Source organism: Sceloporus occidentalis, unplaced genomic scaffold, assembly GCF_023333645.1.
Source record: "Sceloporus occidentalis isolate IW3139 unplaced genomic scaffold, rSceOcc1.0.p SCAF_85, whole genome shotgun sequence".
NCBI lineage: Eukaryota > Metazoa > Chordata > Lepidosauria > Squamata > Phrynosomatidae > Sceloporus > Sceloporus occidentalis.
In genome coordinates, this window is record NW_028317065.1 from 3741562 (window position 1) to 3758906 (window position 17345).

At 38.3% G+C, this 17345-nt stretch overlaps 1 protein-coding gene across 1 annotated transcript in view; it reads right to left on the minus strand.

Annotated features, from left to right (window-relative positions):
* The window catches only part of LOC149285080 (diacylglycerol kinase theta-like), an 85141-nt gene extending 69613 nt beyond the window's left edge, over positions 1-15528 (minus strand). The window contains exon 1 of the mRNA XM_089495864.1: positions 15228-15528. Within this exon, the coding sequence (XP_089351990.1) occupies positions 15228-15528 (301 nt within the window). The remainder of the gene's footprint in view (positions 1-15227) is intronic.
* Positions 15529-17345: the final 1817 nt, after the last annotated feature.

Consider the following 17345-nt stretch of genomic DNA (forward strand, 5'->3'; position numbering starts at 1 on the left):
TGCAGTTTTACTGCATTTGTACTTCACTGTACTGCAGTTTTACTGCACATTTACTGTGCTTTTTTTTTATATTGCAAACCTACAGTTGTACTTCAATGTACTGCAGCTTTATTGCATTTGTACTTCCGTACAAAAACAACTGCAGTAAAAGTGCAGTACAGTTTAGTACAAATGCAGTAAAACTGCAGTAAATGTGCAGTAATACTGCAGTAAATGTGCAGTAATACTGCAGTAAAAGTGCAGTAATACTGCAGTAAAAGTGCAGTAATACTGCAGTAAAAGTGCAGTAAAAGTGCAGTAAAAGTGCAGTAAAAGTGCAGTATTGCAGTTTTTTCATGTTCTTGGAAGAGAGAAGTTAATCACAAGATACAGAACAAGGAAAGACCCGAGTCTTAGTTGCTTTTACCCATTATAGACTAAATTAGTTTTTAAATCAAAACTGTTCAAGTTTTTGCATAATATAAGTTTCTTAGACGGTGGCATCCTAGCCATTTACATGTGTTCTACCTCTGGTATCGTTACCCAATCTACTATTAAACATTTTCCAGTCAATCAACACCGATCAGCCAGACACTATGACTAATATAGTCTACAGAGAAAATGATTTCATTGTAAAAGGACTTCATCAGTATTACCATACAGAATCCGCTCAGTGTGGTGGCTGAGCAGGGAAAGTCACCCAAAATATGACAAGACCAACAACAATGGCAGCCTCTAGGTCTGAAGAGGAAGAAAGGTTATTGGAGAAAAATGAAATATTGCTAACCTATATGTCTATGAACAGCCATGGCTGTGGCCTGTGGACATTTTCACTGGCACTTATTTTGCACCTGCAGTTTTTTCGGTTTCAGTACACATATGATTTCAGGTATCAGACTTGAGTTAAGCACCATTGGGTCACCTGACGCCACAGTGGAACTGGGTCCCAGAAGACTCTGTCTAGTATTGGTGGGGGGAGTGCATTGTGCCTTCTGGCCCCCACTCCCCCTTGAAGACTTCTGTTTGCGGACTTGAAGACTTGAAGACTTCAGTGGGTCTCCCCTTCTGCCTGGGTGGGAATATGGGGGCTGCATATCCCTTTGGGACGAAGACTGAGGACTCGGCTCCACTGTGGCCCTACACAGTTTGAAACACCGATCACCACATTTTCACTTTTGAGCGGGTGGAGAAGACAAAGAGCACGAACCTCAGGCTCTCAAAGACAGAAAAATCAGAATTCTATGTACAACGCCTTGTTTTATGGCCAAGGAACAAAAAAAAAAAAAAATCTGTGACACTTTAAACACAAGAACAATAGTGCTCTCATTTGAGATGCGGTATGTAGAAGACCATAACGGAGTGATTTTTGTTTCCATACCAACGGGACGATGTTATGTTCAGGATACTCTAGTTATAAATCTAACCGCCTATGTAGTTTGCAGTCATTTACAAAATGTAATTGTACTAATGGACTCCCTTACTTTTATCAGCCAGTAAAGTGTATGAGAATGAGAATGACTTAAAATATTTAATCTCCTTACTTTACTATGCATTATGAAAAGCAAACCCTGTGGTCAAACAGAGAAGGTTTTCTCTGTAATAGCCCTCTCAAAAGCAGCCTATAAATAAATCATTTGGATGGTCAATCTACAAGAGAGCTACAGGTAAAATGTGTGCTTTTCACCCACGGAACTAACACTTAAAAGCGTTGCTTCATTTAGACAAAACATTAATTGCCTTGTATATTAAGCAAATAAAAAAGCACATCTACCTTTAAATAATCTGTGATTTAATTCCTTCATCTGAATGTGTAATCACATAAAAACAATGCATAAACATGAATGAAGCTTTTTTTTCTGGTTCCTATGGCAACAACCTATCAGTGCCTTTTTTATGTCACAAGACAATTAAATGTTCCCAGCAAAAATTGTGAAAGAGGCAAAAATGTTACACGATTAACAAATTGTTTCTGAAGGAGGGTTGGTGCATTCGACATTACTAGAAATGCCAATAATAATGCATTTAGTTACTAAGTGTCAAGTTTAACAGAGTAGATGGAAAAACATCTAACATTTTACTACTTATATTGCGATAAGTAAAGTAGGACTGCAGCCCCAATTCCTTATGATTGTCTGATGGGGGTGGGGAAAAAATCACTTAAAAGATGGAACAAAAAGGAAAATATAGAAATATATTTTTGAAGTGACCCAAGTCATCAGTTTGCTAATAAAGTCAATTTATTAAATTGATTATTTTCTTGTAATGCCAAGGAGAGATGAATATCTCAGGCATTTAAGGTGACAATATATATATATATATATATATATAAATATATACACACATACATATATACACACACATATATATATTTTGTGTATTTTACTCCTAATATAATATCTTTATTATGTATGCATTCAGTTTAAAAAAAACAAAGCCATCCTTGTCCTTGTAAAGGATATTACAGTTGAACAAAGACATAAAACAATAAAAGAGCTGAAAATTTTTCTGTCCTTAGGTATAAAATAACAAGACATTTTTCATCCTTTAAGGGGTTAAGCACTCTGCAAGTCTAACCACTGAAATACATAACAAAGGATCCAACAGAAAAGGGAAATGGTGCTTTAGAAAAGCTGTTTATTACTGGTAATGTGTGGGTGACAGGTAAAATCACGTGGCCGCTGCGCACACATGAACAGCAGGAGAAGCTACATTTTAATGATCAGGGGTTGTTAACATTGCACTCCTAGACTTATCAGCAATATTAAAGATGTTTTATTAATAATAAAAAACAAAACAAAAATAGTAGCCTTTGTATGAAAAGCACACTTCCCAGATCTCCGTCGTTTTTCCTACCGTCTGATGTTTATGAGCGTAACACACTGTTCTACAGCCTTAAATGTCCCAATGTGTATAGATATGGCAGAAAATAACCAAAATCTCTCATTTATATTATGTTTATATATTTGTTGCCAACTTTATTAGGATGAGAAGCGCAGACAGTTTTTGTTTTCTGTATACATTGTACAGCCAATACACCGTGTTTGCAGCATGCTTACACCTGTTTGGTAGGCCGCATGTTATACATTTGTATTATTTGAGCCTGTGACTAGCTTAGCGCGTGCGCCATTTTTTCTTTTCCCCTGATGGCATAAAATGTGTTTATAAATTAAACTGTAATAATAGTAAAAAATAAATATTAGCCTTCCAAAGGCTTTGCATGAACCACTATCAATTGGTCACAGCCATACAAACATTAATGGTAAGAGACCCACTCCATAAAACAAAGGTGTTCCTCTTTGTTTTTTTTAAAATATGCCACCATGCAAAAGCAAGCCTGTTTTTTTTTATATAAACATAGGAATTTGAGGGCCAATCTAGTCTGCCCATTTTTCCGGATGTAATAACTTAACTAGCCCTTGGTCTGGTCTTAGATTCAGGATAGCTTTGTACCGATCAGATGCTTAAATTGCTCACTGTGTTACACAGTGCTCCCAGCATTAAATTGCTCACTCCACCACTTTTGCCGAGAGGCTGTTCCATTTATCTACCACCTTCATTTTGCTTAGCTGGGTTGACAGCAGTATTACTACAGGGCTCTACCTATCCCAGGTAAATGAGACTTTTAAGATTATTGCAGGTGTCATACAGCTTCCATGCATGATTTATATAGAACTTTATGAAGCGCAATACCTATAAATCTCAAAATAAGTCAACACATGGCCAATGATTAACTGCTAGTCCAGCCAGAAAATTGTGAATTTATTTTGCCACCTGCTGTATTTTAGCTTTTTAAAGACAAACAATGGTATGTGGCTTTCTTAAAGAAAAGTCCTTTAAACCGGATGCTATTTTCAGCCTTGTACAGTCATGTAGTCACAAGCTCTTTCTTTCCTGGTCTGTGTCAATGCATGAGCCAGCTAGATGGCAAAGACTGGGCAAATAGCAGGCCTGGACTCGCCATCTGGCAAATGCCTTGTGGGACCTCCCACATACCTTCATGACTGTCTATGCTGCAAATGCCACCTCCAACATACATAGTTACATAGCACATAATGTTGAAAAAAGACCTAACTCAAGTTGCCATGTCACTGTTCTGTGTCTATAAAGCGGACATCACAGCCTTACAGACACACGGTGGCAGAGATGGATTGTAGACCTTGATCTCCTACAGTCATTTTAATGACGTGCACATCAGCTAGGACTTTGAAAAAGAAAAAACTCAATTAAATTCAATGAGCGATTACCAAGAAAAAAAGGAAAAATATTAAAAGGAGTTTGGCAGCCAAGAACAGGATATGGGAATCTGTTGTTAACATCACTGTCAAACACACTTGAAAACGAAGATTTAAAAGTAGTGCTTTAAGCGAAAATACATTTCCTGCCATTACAGTATCATTTCGTCTTTTAATATAGTTTTTTTGAAACCACTTTTTCTCAAGGTTCTAAATATGATGGCGCAATATAAAAAAATACTAATAAAAATAATTATAGTGTACCTAATGAACAAAAGTGGTATCAAAATAAGTCATAAGTCATTTAAAGAGTCTTTCTATTTTGCCTTTAAATATCTAAACTGCGAGGGATCATAAACTAATTCTGCCATTTGTACTTGGTTGTTTCAAGAGTCCGTGAGACTGAGACCACTTTGGTCTAATGACTTAATTAAGGCACATCATGCAAAATATTTGCTTATTACAGGTACATCTATTACTATTTCAAAAAGCTATTAGCGTTATAATTTCTTTTAACCCTAGTGCCACATTTAGCAGACAGTGTTTTGAAGTGTTGCTTCAATCTACCTTGTTTTTAGGTCAAGTTTGACCCTCAACAAAAAGTTCACAATAATAATAAGTACATTTCACAAAAATAGATTACTATCCATTCCAATCTATCTTTCAATAAAAATATGCCAAAACAAACGGTTAAGGTATTATAAGTTATATCAAAGACATATTCTCGACATTCGCTGAATTGATCATTTCTAACTAAATGTAGCCTCTTCATAACTAAAGATTTGAAGTAACAAAAAAAAAAGCATACCTATCATACTATTAAAGAGACATAAGAGTCATATGTGACACCCCAGCTTTTAAACACTAAACACATCAACAAGGCTTTACTTTTAGTATCCAGCTGACATAGTATTAAGACAATACAAACTTTTAGAAAGTTTGTATTGTCTTAATACTATCTCAGCTGGAATTCTTAACGTGAGGAACTGGTAGCGGAGTGCCCCCTGCAAATGCATGGATGAACTCATTGGAAGCCCCCTCCATACAACTGCCTTTTTCTCCACCTCCAGCGCTGGCTTGCATTAATTCCAATGGGTTATTTCTATAGGAATTCTTTCTTGCCAATTTTTTATCTCTACAGGTAATAAGTGCATATAAAATACTACTATGTATTCTTTCATTGATTGGGCTGTATGGAACTGTCCCAAAAAATGTTTAGTGATACTTTAAACATACTGAGCTTGCACAGTAGAAAGATACAGTCCAGATGTGGATTCAATTTAAAACCTGAATAAAATAAAATAAAAAGTTGTTGGTTTTGTGTAATGCTCCACAATTATTTTTAATCGGTTTCAGTACTCTCTGATATACATCGTTCTGCTTTGACAATCCCTCATTGTTCTATTAGAGGAAGTTATACTGATATTCTATGTGATACAGATGCACATTTTAAATTAACTGTTTATAAAATCCAGTATGTACGTACAAAATAAATCAATTATTTCTGCTGCTTATGTGCTATGTTGTACATAGAAGAGCAGTCCCTCCTGTTGGCATAACTTCATTGCCTCATTTAACTCCATCTATAGTATAACTTTTTTAGATATTTATTTTTAAAATAGTCTCCTATTTTATGTAAAGGTGAGATCTACCATATGTCAAAAAGGTGGCAAAGCTTACCTAATTCATTTCCTGTACTGATGTTATCTCGCTATATCAAAAAGTGATAAAAGCAGGGCAACTAAGGTCTTCAATTGATAAAGAGCCATGAAAGACATTGTGACCCAACCCAGGATTTGGCACCAAAACACCATTCTGGCTCCAGATTAAAGATAACACTTTAAGGGTGGGTAACTTTAAAGCATTCAGAAACACAGTAGATATACAAACATTTGTCAGCACTAGATTATGTCCAATTAATCTATGGTCATAAACTATTTTGGATCACCGCTACTACTTCCAAATTATAGAGCTTTACAGTTTAGCAACTGCAAGGTAGGGAAGCTTATGTATGGCACTCCAGCATAAATAGACCCACACAATGACATTATACCACCAAAGGTTTACCCCATAATGACCTAAATCATCATTAATTTTCTTGATAAATCCCTTTTAAGGTTTCTCAATGAAAAGATGCATAATACATATGAGACAGATAAACTTGCGGATATTAAAAGGGGACACTCCAGCTATCATATTTACATGGTGTCTCGCATGTACATTCATGGGGGATTCTGTAGATGAAGCATTTGCCCCTTTCCTCTCCCCCAGCTATTTTCCAAACAGGAGATATACCGTATTTGCTTGATTATAAGATGACCCCCCAAAATCTGAATATTAATTTAGGAAAAAAAAGAAAAAGCCTGAATATAAGACGACCCTATAGGAAAAAAGTTTTACCTGTAAATGTTAATTCATGTGAACTATGTGAACAATTGTTTGTTAATAAAAGCTACGATTGAGAAAAATATTTTGTTTTTATTTCCTTTTTTTTCAATCTGCCCCCAGGCTTGCCACTCTGCCCCAGAAATGCCTTATACCCCATATATGCCACTGTGCCCCATGATATCCCTTTTAACCCTCTAAATGCCACTGTGCCCCATGATACGCCTTTTAACCCTCTATATGCCACTGTGCCCCATGATATGCCTTTTGACCCCCTATGTGCCACTCTGCCTCCAGAAATGCCTTATACCCCTATATGCCACTCTGGCATTTAGGGGGTTAAAAGGCATATTATGGGGCAGAGTGGCATATAGGGAGGTATAGGGCATTTCTGGAGGCAGAGTGGCATTAAGGGGGTTAAAAGGCATTTTACAGAGCACTCTGCCTCCAGAAATGCCTTATGCCCCCCGTTTAACACTCCCTCCCCCTCCCTCCTCCAAACTTACCGGTGCTTCTGAGTCCCCCGGTGCTTAGTCCGGGCAGCGTGTAGAGCTCTACGCGATTCGCGTACACAACTTCCGCTCTACGCGAATCGCGTAGAGCTCTACACGCTGCCTGGACTAAGCAGCGGGGACTCAGAAGCACCGGTAAGTGGGGGGGGGGCGCATAACACAGGAGGATTCAGGTCCCCTGCAGCGATCTGGATCTTAGTCTCATAGTCAGACCTATTTAACATGTGGTTTCCACCAGTCAGCTCCAGAACTGGCTCTGTGAACTCTGAGGAGAAAGGGTCTAGCTAGACACATATGTAAATGCGATGGTGCATGCAAATACCTATTCAGTTTTGTTTAGGCAAACTAAAGAAAATCAAACACACATTTTTGTTTAAATTTGCTGCACTACTTAAACTATGGAAATGCAAAAATGTTCGACAATACGCAAACATCCTCTAGCGTATCCAAATTGGGAGTCCTGTTTACGAACCAACTAGTCACATTGCAGCAACACTCACAAAATGAATCTTCTAGACACTGTAAGAAATTTGAACCACATCAACAGTGTCCTCCACAAATATTGGAATCCCTGGTAAATATGAGCAAAGAAGGCTGTTTTTATTGTTTAACCTTTTGATCTTTTCGTCAAACAATACACAAAATGCATTTGCTCTCATGGATATCAATACATTGCAAATACAACAACAAAAAAATAAGTATGGGTGGCACACATATTTAACATTTTTTTATATATATATATATATATATACCTGTGTTGTGTTTCCAATTGTTTGATATCCATGAGAGCAGAGTATTTTTGTGTACCTTTTGAAGAAAATATCAAAAGGTTAAACACTAAATTGTTATAAATATTTAATAAAATTAAAACAGTAGGTAGTAATTGTAGATACATAAAATTACAATATATCAATTAATTGTAATAACTAATGATGGAAACAAATAAATCATTGTTATCATTGTACATTAAAGAAACAAATCATGTACCACAACTACTTAAGTATTACTTATGCTTCTTTACATATTTTCCCTCCCCTATATCACTAAAGAGTAACCCACATAGTTTGTCATGGAACACAAAGAGACGGATAGTAGATTACGCAAATCTTCAAGTACATCCCAAAGATTCCTCTTTAGGCAGGATGGTCCTCTTGAGGACCAAAACCCCTCTGGCCGTTGTTTCTCACCTGATGTACGTCTTTTCTACAAGCTCTGAATGTTTCCTAGGGAAGGGTTTCGCACTGCTCTACAGCCTCAAAAGTTATGGACAATGTTTAAATAAACATCAGGAAATCTGTTTCTAAATTACCATTGTAGAAATAAAAAGTAGTATTAGTCTTCTAAATTATTTATTCTGTTACATAAACAACTGGTCACAAATCTCACAAGTATTCCGGTTAAAGACCTGACAACTAGCAACATCCTTAACCCCATCCAAAAGCGTCCTGTCTTTTGAAGAGGATGAATGCAAAGCCAAACTCTATTTTTTCTATTTTGCTTAGCTGTGTTACATTAAAAAGTCTTCTTCTATTTGCCTAATTTACATAATTAGCAGGTCGCAAAGAAGAACATTCTACATTACTTAGAATAGCCTGTATTAATTAAGCATCAGTGGGGTTTTTTTCTTATTAAAAAGATGACATCCCTCATATGAAAATTACAAATGAAAATGTGCTTCAGCATATTAAAATAACAATATAGCCTTATGAATATTTTATTCATCTTCGTTGGTATTTTATAACCGTATAAAATCTAAATTAAACAATTTAATAAGCTTTGTGAGTCTTGGATTTCCTTTCTCCTTCAACAGGATAACGAGAACAAGATTTCTCCATTTCTCAGGTCTCTCTAGGCCTACAGCCTATGTAACATTTATACATACAACACTGTCAGGTATAATTTGAGTCCATAGGAGGTATAATATGAGTCGATAGGAGGCAAAATAGAGTAGACAGAGAGAAAATGCAAACCAGGAAAGTACATCTGAGGCTCAACTTATGACTTACAAGAAATCATCATGGTCATTAAAGAGCTACAGAATGATGTCTACCCTTTGCCCCCTTCCTTTGTAGATATGAATTCCCTTGACCTGCCCAACAGTCTTTGTAATAATATCACACTGTACAGTTTTAGATATCAAAAAACATATTCAGAACATAAAATAGTAAACAGTATTTTTTTATTATGAATATTAACAAGTGGACATTCTGGCCACCAGACTCAACATTGAAGCTCCTGAAGATCAAAAATGCTGTAATCTGCACTACTTTACTCTTATTCACGTGGCTACAGCTTGCCCTTTCAACAATCATTTCGACAGCGGAGGTAAAGGCAACATCAGGGAGAGAATTATTGAAAATGGAAACTTTTGAAATCTCATGCCTAAAACAGTATTCTAATTGGGACCATTCCAAATGTGAACCAAACTATATACAAAGAAATTATGCTTTGTATATAATGAAAGGATTTGTTTTCTAAATACAAATTATGTACTTGACTTTTTAACAGTCTGTGACATATTGAAGATTAAATAAAAACAGTGTATTTTCATAATTAAAACAGTAAGCTTCCTAATATAGTCATACCCAATCAAAATGCCTGTAGGCTACTGTACTTATATTAGCGGAGGTAAAAGCGCCAAGTATACGTGTAAGTACTTCATAAATGGAATTAAATGGTGAATGAATGCGGGATCTTTTACCATATGCAGCACAAGCCACAAATTTGTGATTTGCGAAATAAAAGCTGGGGAATGGGGGCTGACCAGCAGCACAAACACATAGCAGAAGCTCTTTGTTGACGCTGACTGTTCTATTTTTGGGTATTGTATCAACAAAGACTAACAGCTGGAAGCAACAATGAACTCCATTGCAATGTATATATCATTATCAGAGGACAAAGCACAATTGTACGGAACACATGACATCGCAAATCCAATAGGCCAGCATTTCAAAATAAAACCTGGCTGTCCAGCTTAGTAAGCGTATTATTAAAACCAGCCAGAAGGTGCACTTTAAGCTCGCAAGACCAACAGCAATATATCTAGCTCCGGAACCGCTCCAGTACATGGCGCCATCTTAAAGCCTTAGCCAACATTGTTAAGTTTTGGAAGCATCAGCTGGCTGTAGGAAAATCTTGCTCATGCAGAAGAGATCCATGAACATCTATGCAAAACTGCCCAAGGGTATAAACTGGATGTCAGCTATGAAAAATGATGGAAACTTGAGTTGGAGAAGCTACATTACATGGGATGGATCCTACAAACTGCCCCCAGGGATCTTGTAAAAGTATTTTATCAGGAAATACTCAAAGATCTCAATGTGTATAGCTTGGAGGAAAGACAGAAACTAACAGAACATTTTAATACATAAAATGATTTCCCAAAATACAAGAGGAATGTTTATTGAGGAAGAGGAGAAACATTGGAAAAATAAGTTATTATTTAAAACTAGGAGGGTCAAAGGTAAAATACAATCTAAAGAAGTTTTACCTTACCAAGGTGGTAGTAGATAAATTGAACAGTCTCTCAACAAAAGTAGTAGAGGCAGAAACAGTGAGAGTACAAGCATGGGGTAGGCCAAAAGCTATCCTGAATCTAAGATCCTAACCAAATGGTTCTTATCTTCTGTCAAAATTCTACGTGTTATGATCTGCTTAAAAAGTAAAGGGCTATTTGACCTCAAGGTATGATGTGATCTATGACAGATGACGGCACAACTAGCATATTCATTTCTTATTCTGGTGTTAATGGTAGTTGTTTTTTAAGGCATATTGGTAAGGTTGGGAAGAAGAAGACAGAAAAACAGGTTTTGGGTAGATATTCTGAAAGCTGTGAGGCTGAAGCTTTTTAACAACACCATTAATACATTTACACAGAGAAATGTAAGATGATAACCTGGTAATTCAAGTAACAGAAAACCTTTAGTAAAATTATCATTTGACCTAAGCATTTGTATCTTATTTTCTGTCACAGTCTCATCCATGAAAAAAAAGTTCCTGTCCAAATCTGATCAACAGTTAAAATGTAGCATAAAATACAATGCTGTGTATGGTATTCCAGTTTTTTTTAAATTATTTTAATAATATAAATAAATGACATGGAGGATGCCATTGTTATTAACTGTAATAGAGATCATTCATTATGGCAATGCTAATGAAGTCTGGCACTCCATAGACTTTCATTAGAGTGTATGGATGGGTTTTAGAAACTGACCCTTTTTAGGGTGCCCCGGTAGATTGGGCTAAGAAAAACGAGCTAGAGCACATACAAATGGCTAATATGCAGCTAGCTGAAAACATTATGCAAAAACTGGAACTCTCTTAAAAGGAGAACATAAAAAAATTGTTTAAAAAAAATATTTTTCATCTGATAAAAGTAACAAAAAAGTGTGAACTTTCCCTTTTTGAGGTTATATGCATAGAATACGTTACAGCTACTAGCACTGAAAAGAGTGGCTGTTCTAAAAAGCCGAGCTTGGAAAATACATCACAATTTATGGTATATTTGGCAATCTAAAACATGTCTGAAAGGGCTACATAAACCTGGATTACGTATGGATTATGAAATGCAGGAAGAATTGTAAAATTAACAAAAACGTGGACACCTTACTGCTTTATGGCATGCAATAATTATGCGTGACGCAAGGTTAAAGCTAAATAAGAACGTATGAATACGAGTTAAAGGTATAATGTTTTTAACTTTTCATAGCAAGATGGGAGACATATACAATTCCTTAGGGGGCAACCAGGGGCGGGCTGGGCCGGGGGGCAGTGGGGCAATTGCCCCCCAGGCCTCCCTAAATCTAATCTAAATGGCCGCTGGGTGCTGATGCCGCCGGCCGGCGCTACTTGAATACTTTTTTTTTAAAATTTAATATGGCAAGCTGGATCGGCTATTAAATGAAAAAAAAAAAAAAAGTATTAAAGCAGCACTGGCCGGCGGCATCAGCACCCAGCGGCCGCCAAGTGATGGGAGCAGCGTGAGGGGTGAAAGCTCCGCCCCCTCGCACTCACCTTTCACCCCTCACGCTGCTCCCATCACTATGCGGCCATCAGATTGTTGGAAATCGAATCTAAACGGCCGCTGCGTGCTGATGCTGCTGGCCGGCGCTACTTTAATACTTTATTTATTTATTTATTTATTTAGTATGCCGGATCGGCTTGCCATATTAAATTTTAAAAAAAGTATTAAAGTAGCGCCGGCCGGCGGCATCAGCACTCAGACTGTCGTGTCACTGACATCCTGTATACATAGAAAACAGCAATGGAGGTCTAGACAAAACCCCCCAAAAGAAGAAGTAGAAGGTTAGTAAACCAATTTATTTTTGTACAAGCTATATAATATTTTTTTTGTATTCGTTAAAAACAAAAAAAATAGGTGTGTGTGTATGTAAGTGTGTCCCCAGTGTCACTTCTATCCCCAATCAGCCCCTCCCAGTGTCACCTCTGTCCCCTTTCGACCCCCCCATGTCATTGCTGTCCCCATTCAGCTCCCCAGTGTCACCTCTGTTCCCAATCAGCCCCCGTGTCATTGCTGTCCCCATTCAGCTCTACATTGCCACCTCTGTCCCCAATCAGCTCCTCCCAGTATCATCTCTGTCCCCAATCAGACCCTCCTAGTGTCACCTCTGTCCCCCTTCAGCCCCCCTGTCATTGCTGTCCCCATTCAGCTCTTCAGTGTCAGCTCTGTCCCCAATCAGCCCACTTTAAGGTATGATCCTGGTAAGGTACTCATATTAGCCTTTACAATTTTCCTGCTGCCGTGTACCATACTTCCCATAATCCTCAGCCAGTATCATGGGGGGCATTTAACTGGCTGAGCATCAGGGGGACATTAGGTTTTGTTTTTTTTTACCATCCTTTGCTGCTATTAAATTTACTTATGTTGAACCACATTTGAATCATATTTGTATTTTTATAATGAATATGTGTTCAGGAAAAGATGGGCATGTATGGTGGGCTGATTCGTGGCACAACAGGCCACTTCACTTGACTTGCCCCCCAGGCCTTAGGCTGCCAGCCCTCCCCTGGGGGCAACCCTCTCTTAATCACTTTATTTTATATAGATATTTTCACAAAAGCAAGTTCCACAGATGATTAGCAAACCAGGCTAGGTTCTTAAGTCTAATGAGAAACCCATGCTTCTAAGAATTTGGTCCTCCCACTGGTTTCAATGGGAGTTGTTTCCTGCCAGAGACTGACAGCTTCAAGCTGTGATAATTGGTGGGAATCAAAACAGACTGGAAGGGCATTAAAGGCTCCAGAGACAAAAGTGCATATTAAAACGCTTAGTAAGTGTGCATTTATGTTCAGTGAGACTGTTTTCATATGCACTAATGCATATGATCACTGAGTGCCCTCTTTAAATGAACATTTTGTCCTGTGCAAATCATTGAGTGATCCATCCTAATCCCCATTATGCATTTGCTTTCTTTCCTAGCACCCCCCAGCTATCTGCATTGCAGAAAATGCATTGAGCCGAATGCATCTCCTGCACATGAGTGTCTCTTATTCACTGCCAGACAGCTCCAACAGTGGTTGAGATTTCCAGGGGGTCTATCAAGACCCCATGTGCACAAGCAAAGAAAGTGCTCCCAAAAATCCTGCAAAAATGGTGAAAATAGCAAAGCATATCCTTTTTAAAAGGTAAGTGTGCTTTATTTTTTCCCTTGCAGAATGCATATTAAAGTGCTTACAGAGTACTTTAATATGCATTCTTTATTGATAGGGCTGTATGGAAATCTGGATTAGGATTAATTGCTCAGGACGAACAATCACAAATTACACAGGGTGCGTTTCTACAGAATACACTGCATGCTTTCCACGCGAATATGAACAACAAGTTTATCATAACAGAATGAGTAGTGCAGACATCCAGAATAGCCCAATCAATTAGAAATAATAGGCATGATTTGGCTATTAAGAAGATGCTTATTTTAAATATCCTATAATTATGTGTAAAGAGACACATATAGAGAAAATGAAAATAACAACCTTTAGCTCCTTTCTATAGGCACAGGAACATACAAGAAGCCTGTCAACTGTATGTATGAATACATACATGCAGGATTCACTTTCAGGAGAGATCTTTAGGAGTGATTTATCAAAAGGCATTAGATTTCTTGGGAATTATGATACATAAGAGGGGGCAATTTTGCCTTAATAAATATGTATTCAATTAGGTGAGTGACTGGTATGTCCCAATATATGCACTTGGTTGGTTGTCCTCCACTGGAGGATCTTCATAACTCAATACATAATACTAGTGACACTATACAGGTTTAGTTATATTGTATCAGTCAATACAATAAACACTTCAAAAAGACAGAATTACAATGTTAAACAGATAAAAAATAATCGGATCACAGAAGGGATGTCAGATTTAACACCATATGCTTCACTACATTGTTTAACTACTATTGATTGCAAAATAAACAAAAGCAGTAGGTGGGAATGACCTGTGGTGTCAACTGTGGCCGAGGTGTGATAAATGAATTATTCTACATTTCCTGTATGTATAATGGATCTAGCTGGTAAAGGAGTAGCAATAATCTCATATGTAAGGGTACAAATAGAAATAAAGAGAGACTGGGTGATGCATTTGACTCACCAACATCTGGTGATTTACTCATTTAATGTAATTTAGATCCCATTCATAAGTGGTTACTCCTAATCAATATAGGTGCTTCTGCTAGTTGAATCTATTGCACCAATAACCTTCTTCATTTAAAGCAACCAATATAATAATATATCTATTAATATTGGAACGCTGATTAAATAATAGAGGAGGATCAGATCATTCAATTATCCTGGGGCTGGGAATATGAAATCTCATGTTCAAACTTGACAGCCAGACCTGCCAAGCCATGTCTTCTCTAAATACACTAATTTGCCAACAGCTTTCCCATCAAGGTTTGCCAGGTTAAAAATATAACCAAAAAAGGTTTGGTTATGTACAGATATTGGGCAACTTTATATTCAGCAATGACATAGGTACCTAGACAGCGCAGCACAATATGCCTAAATACCAACCATGCAGAAGATGCCCACACTAGACATGGTTTGCAAGCCTAAAATGCCAAGTAGAATGCCATCATAGATTTATCCGACTTGTATTTACCTTCGCATTGGAAGCCACCAAGACCCCAGATGAAATCCGTGCAGTGGTGGCAGAAGGTGGGCTTGGTGAGGGTCACTTTCTTAAAGCTATGACCAGGGGAGGAAGAGGCAGGCTTGAGCTGCTGGTGTTTGGTCCCAGGTGATGAGGAAGAAGTGGCATTGACGTATCTATGTTGCTGCGGTGGGGTCCTGGTCTTCCCCCCTCCCAGTTTTGGGCTAGAAGATGGACTGCTGCTGCTACTGCTTCCTCCTCCTCGGTAGCCAAGATTCCCAAACCTAGATCTCGCTCCGTCTGCAGCCATCTCTTCTCCTTCATGCAAACCAGAGAAAGAGGAGGGCCCAGGGATTTCTTCTCTGTCTCTCTCTTACAATCAGGAAAAGAAAAGGCAGGCAGGCAGGCAGGCAGTCGAAGAAAAAGTGATAAGCGAGGAAGTGAGACCTTGGCTATTGTAGACTGTCTGACAACACAGGGAGAGCGGCCAGGTGATTAATCCAGAGGGTTTCCCACGGCGATCAAATGGACCGGCTGAAAGCAGTAATCAAAGTAATAACAACGACCGGGCATCTTCCTCCACAGCAAGCAAAGCAAGGGAAACAGCGGAGACTGCACGGGGCTGACCTCGCTGGGCTGGCGCTGGCGCTGCACGCTCCGCCTTCCACCATCAACAGCAGACTCCCCTCTCTCTCCCCCCTCACTTATTAACCTCACTCACTACCTGAAAAGGGCCACTGCTTGAGAAACATAAGGAGTGTGTGCCTCCTCTGATTCCGTGGGAAGTATACCCATGTAGCAGCTGAGACCATTGAACACACACATGGAGGCATCCGAATATATATATATATATATATATATATATATATATATATATATATATATATATATATATATAAAATATATATATATCTAGCAAGTTTCTCTCTCTCTCTGTAGATGCCCTGTCCTTCTTGCCTGCCCAGGATCTCAGAATGTTTGCTCTGTAGGAGTGTATCACAGTTTTCTATAGTGGTATAATGTGTATGGAAACAGCAGAACAAACAATTTATAAATTAATATACTATTTTCCGTGAATTGGCTCACATAGACTTCGTAAAATCCCACCCTCTAAAACAAGTATACTTCTGGCAAAGGCAGGCGGGGGAGGCAATATCCCACCAGGGCCGGAAACCAAGATTCTTCAAACATGTAAGACTTCACAGCAGCCCACTCAGCTAAGGCAGACGTACAGGAGGGTTATATTGCAACTGATCACACATCCATAGCAACTATGAAAAAACATAGGCGCAAGGTGAGGGTGTGAGAGGAGTGAGGTGGGGTGGTTGAGTGAGGATGTTTTAGTGTGTATTAGCGTGTGTATAGGTTTGTGGGTGTGTTAGCATGAATGTGTATATGTAGGTTTGTGTATGTCATAGAGAGAGAATAGGTTATGCTGAGCATGAATATGCAAGTGTGTGTATCATCTTAATTTTTTCCAGAGAAGCCCTTGGCTTTGCCTGGCCCCACAACTTTACTATACATTAAGGGGATACCTTTTATTGGGCCAACATTGAAAAACTATACTATTTCCAGACCTCAGAGGTTCTCACTCTCTCACTGGTCAGACTAATTTCCCTCAAGCAGGTACAAAATTCTTAAAAAGGCTAGACTGTATTGGATCAGCCCACTTGTGAAGGCGGGGGCACGATAGGGTCATGCATCGAGAGATTACGTGACCCCCTGTAAAGTCAAGGCTGCTCTCATAGTGTGTGAAAGCTGATAGAAAGAGGGCCTCAGTCAAGGTAAAGGTGTACGGATTTGAGAGCGTGAGTAAGAGAGTGAGAGGTAAAGGAAGTTGAGAAGGGTGTGAGTATGTGTGCATCTGTATATTTAGACAGAGTGTATGTGTAAATGTGTATGTTTTAACATGATTGTGTAAGTGTGTGTTAGCATGTGTGTCTGTATGTGTAAGTGCGTTGGAGGGAGTGTATATTAGCATCAGGGCCGGTTTAGGTGTTCAGGCGCCCTGTGCGGACTACTCCTCTGGCACCCCCAAAAAGAAAGGAAAAAAATCTTGTAACAAACAACTAGTTTTAATTAGAGTTTATTTATGTGCAAGTGCAAACAAGTACAATAATATATAAC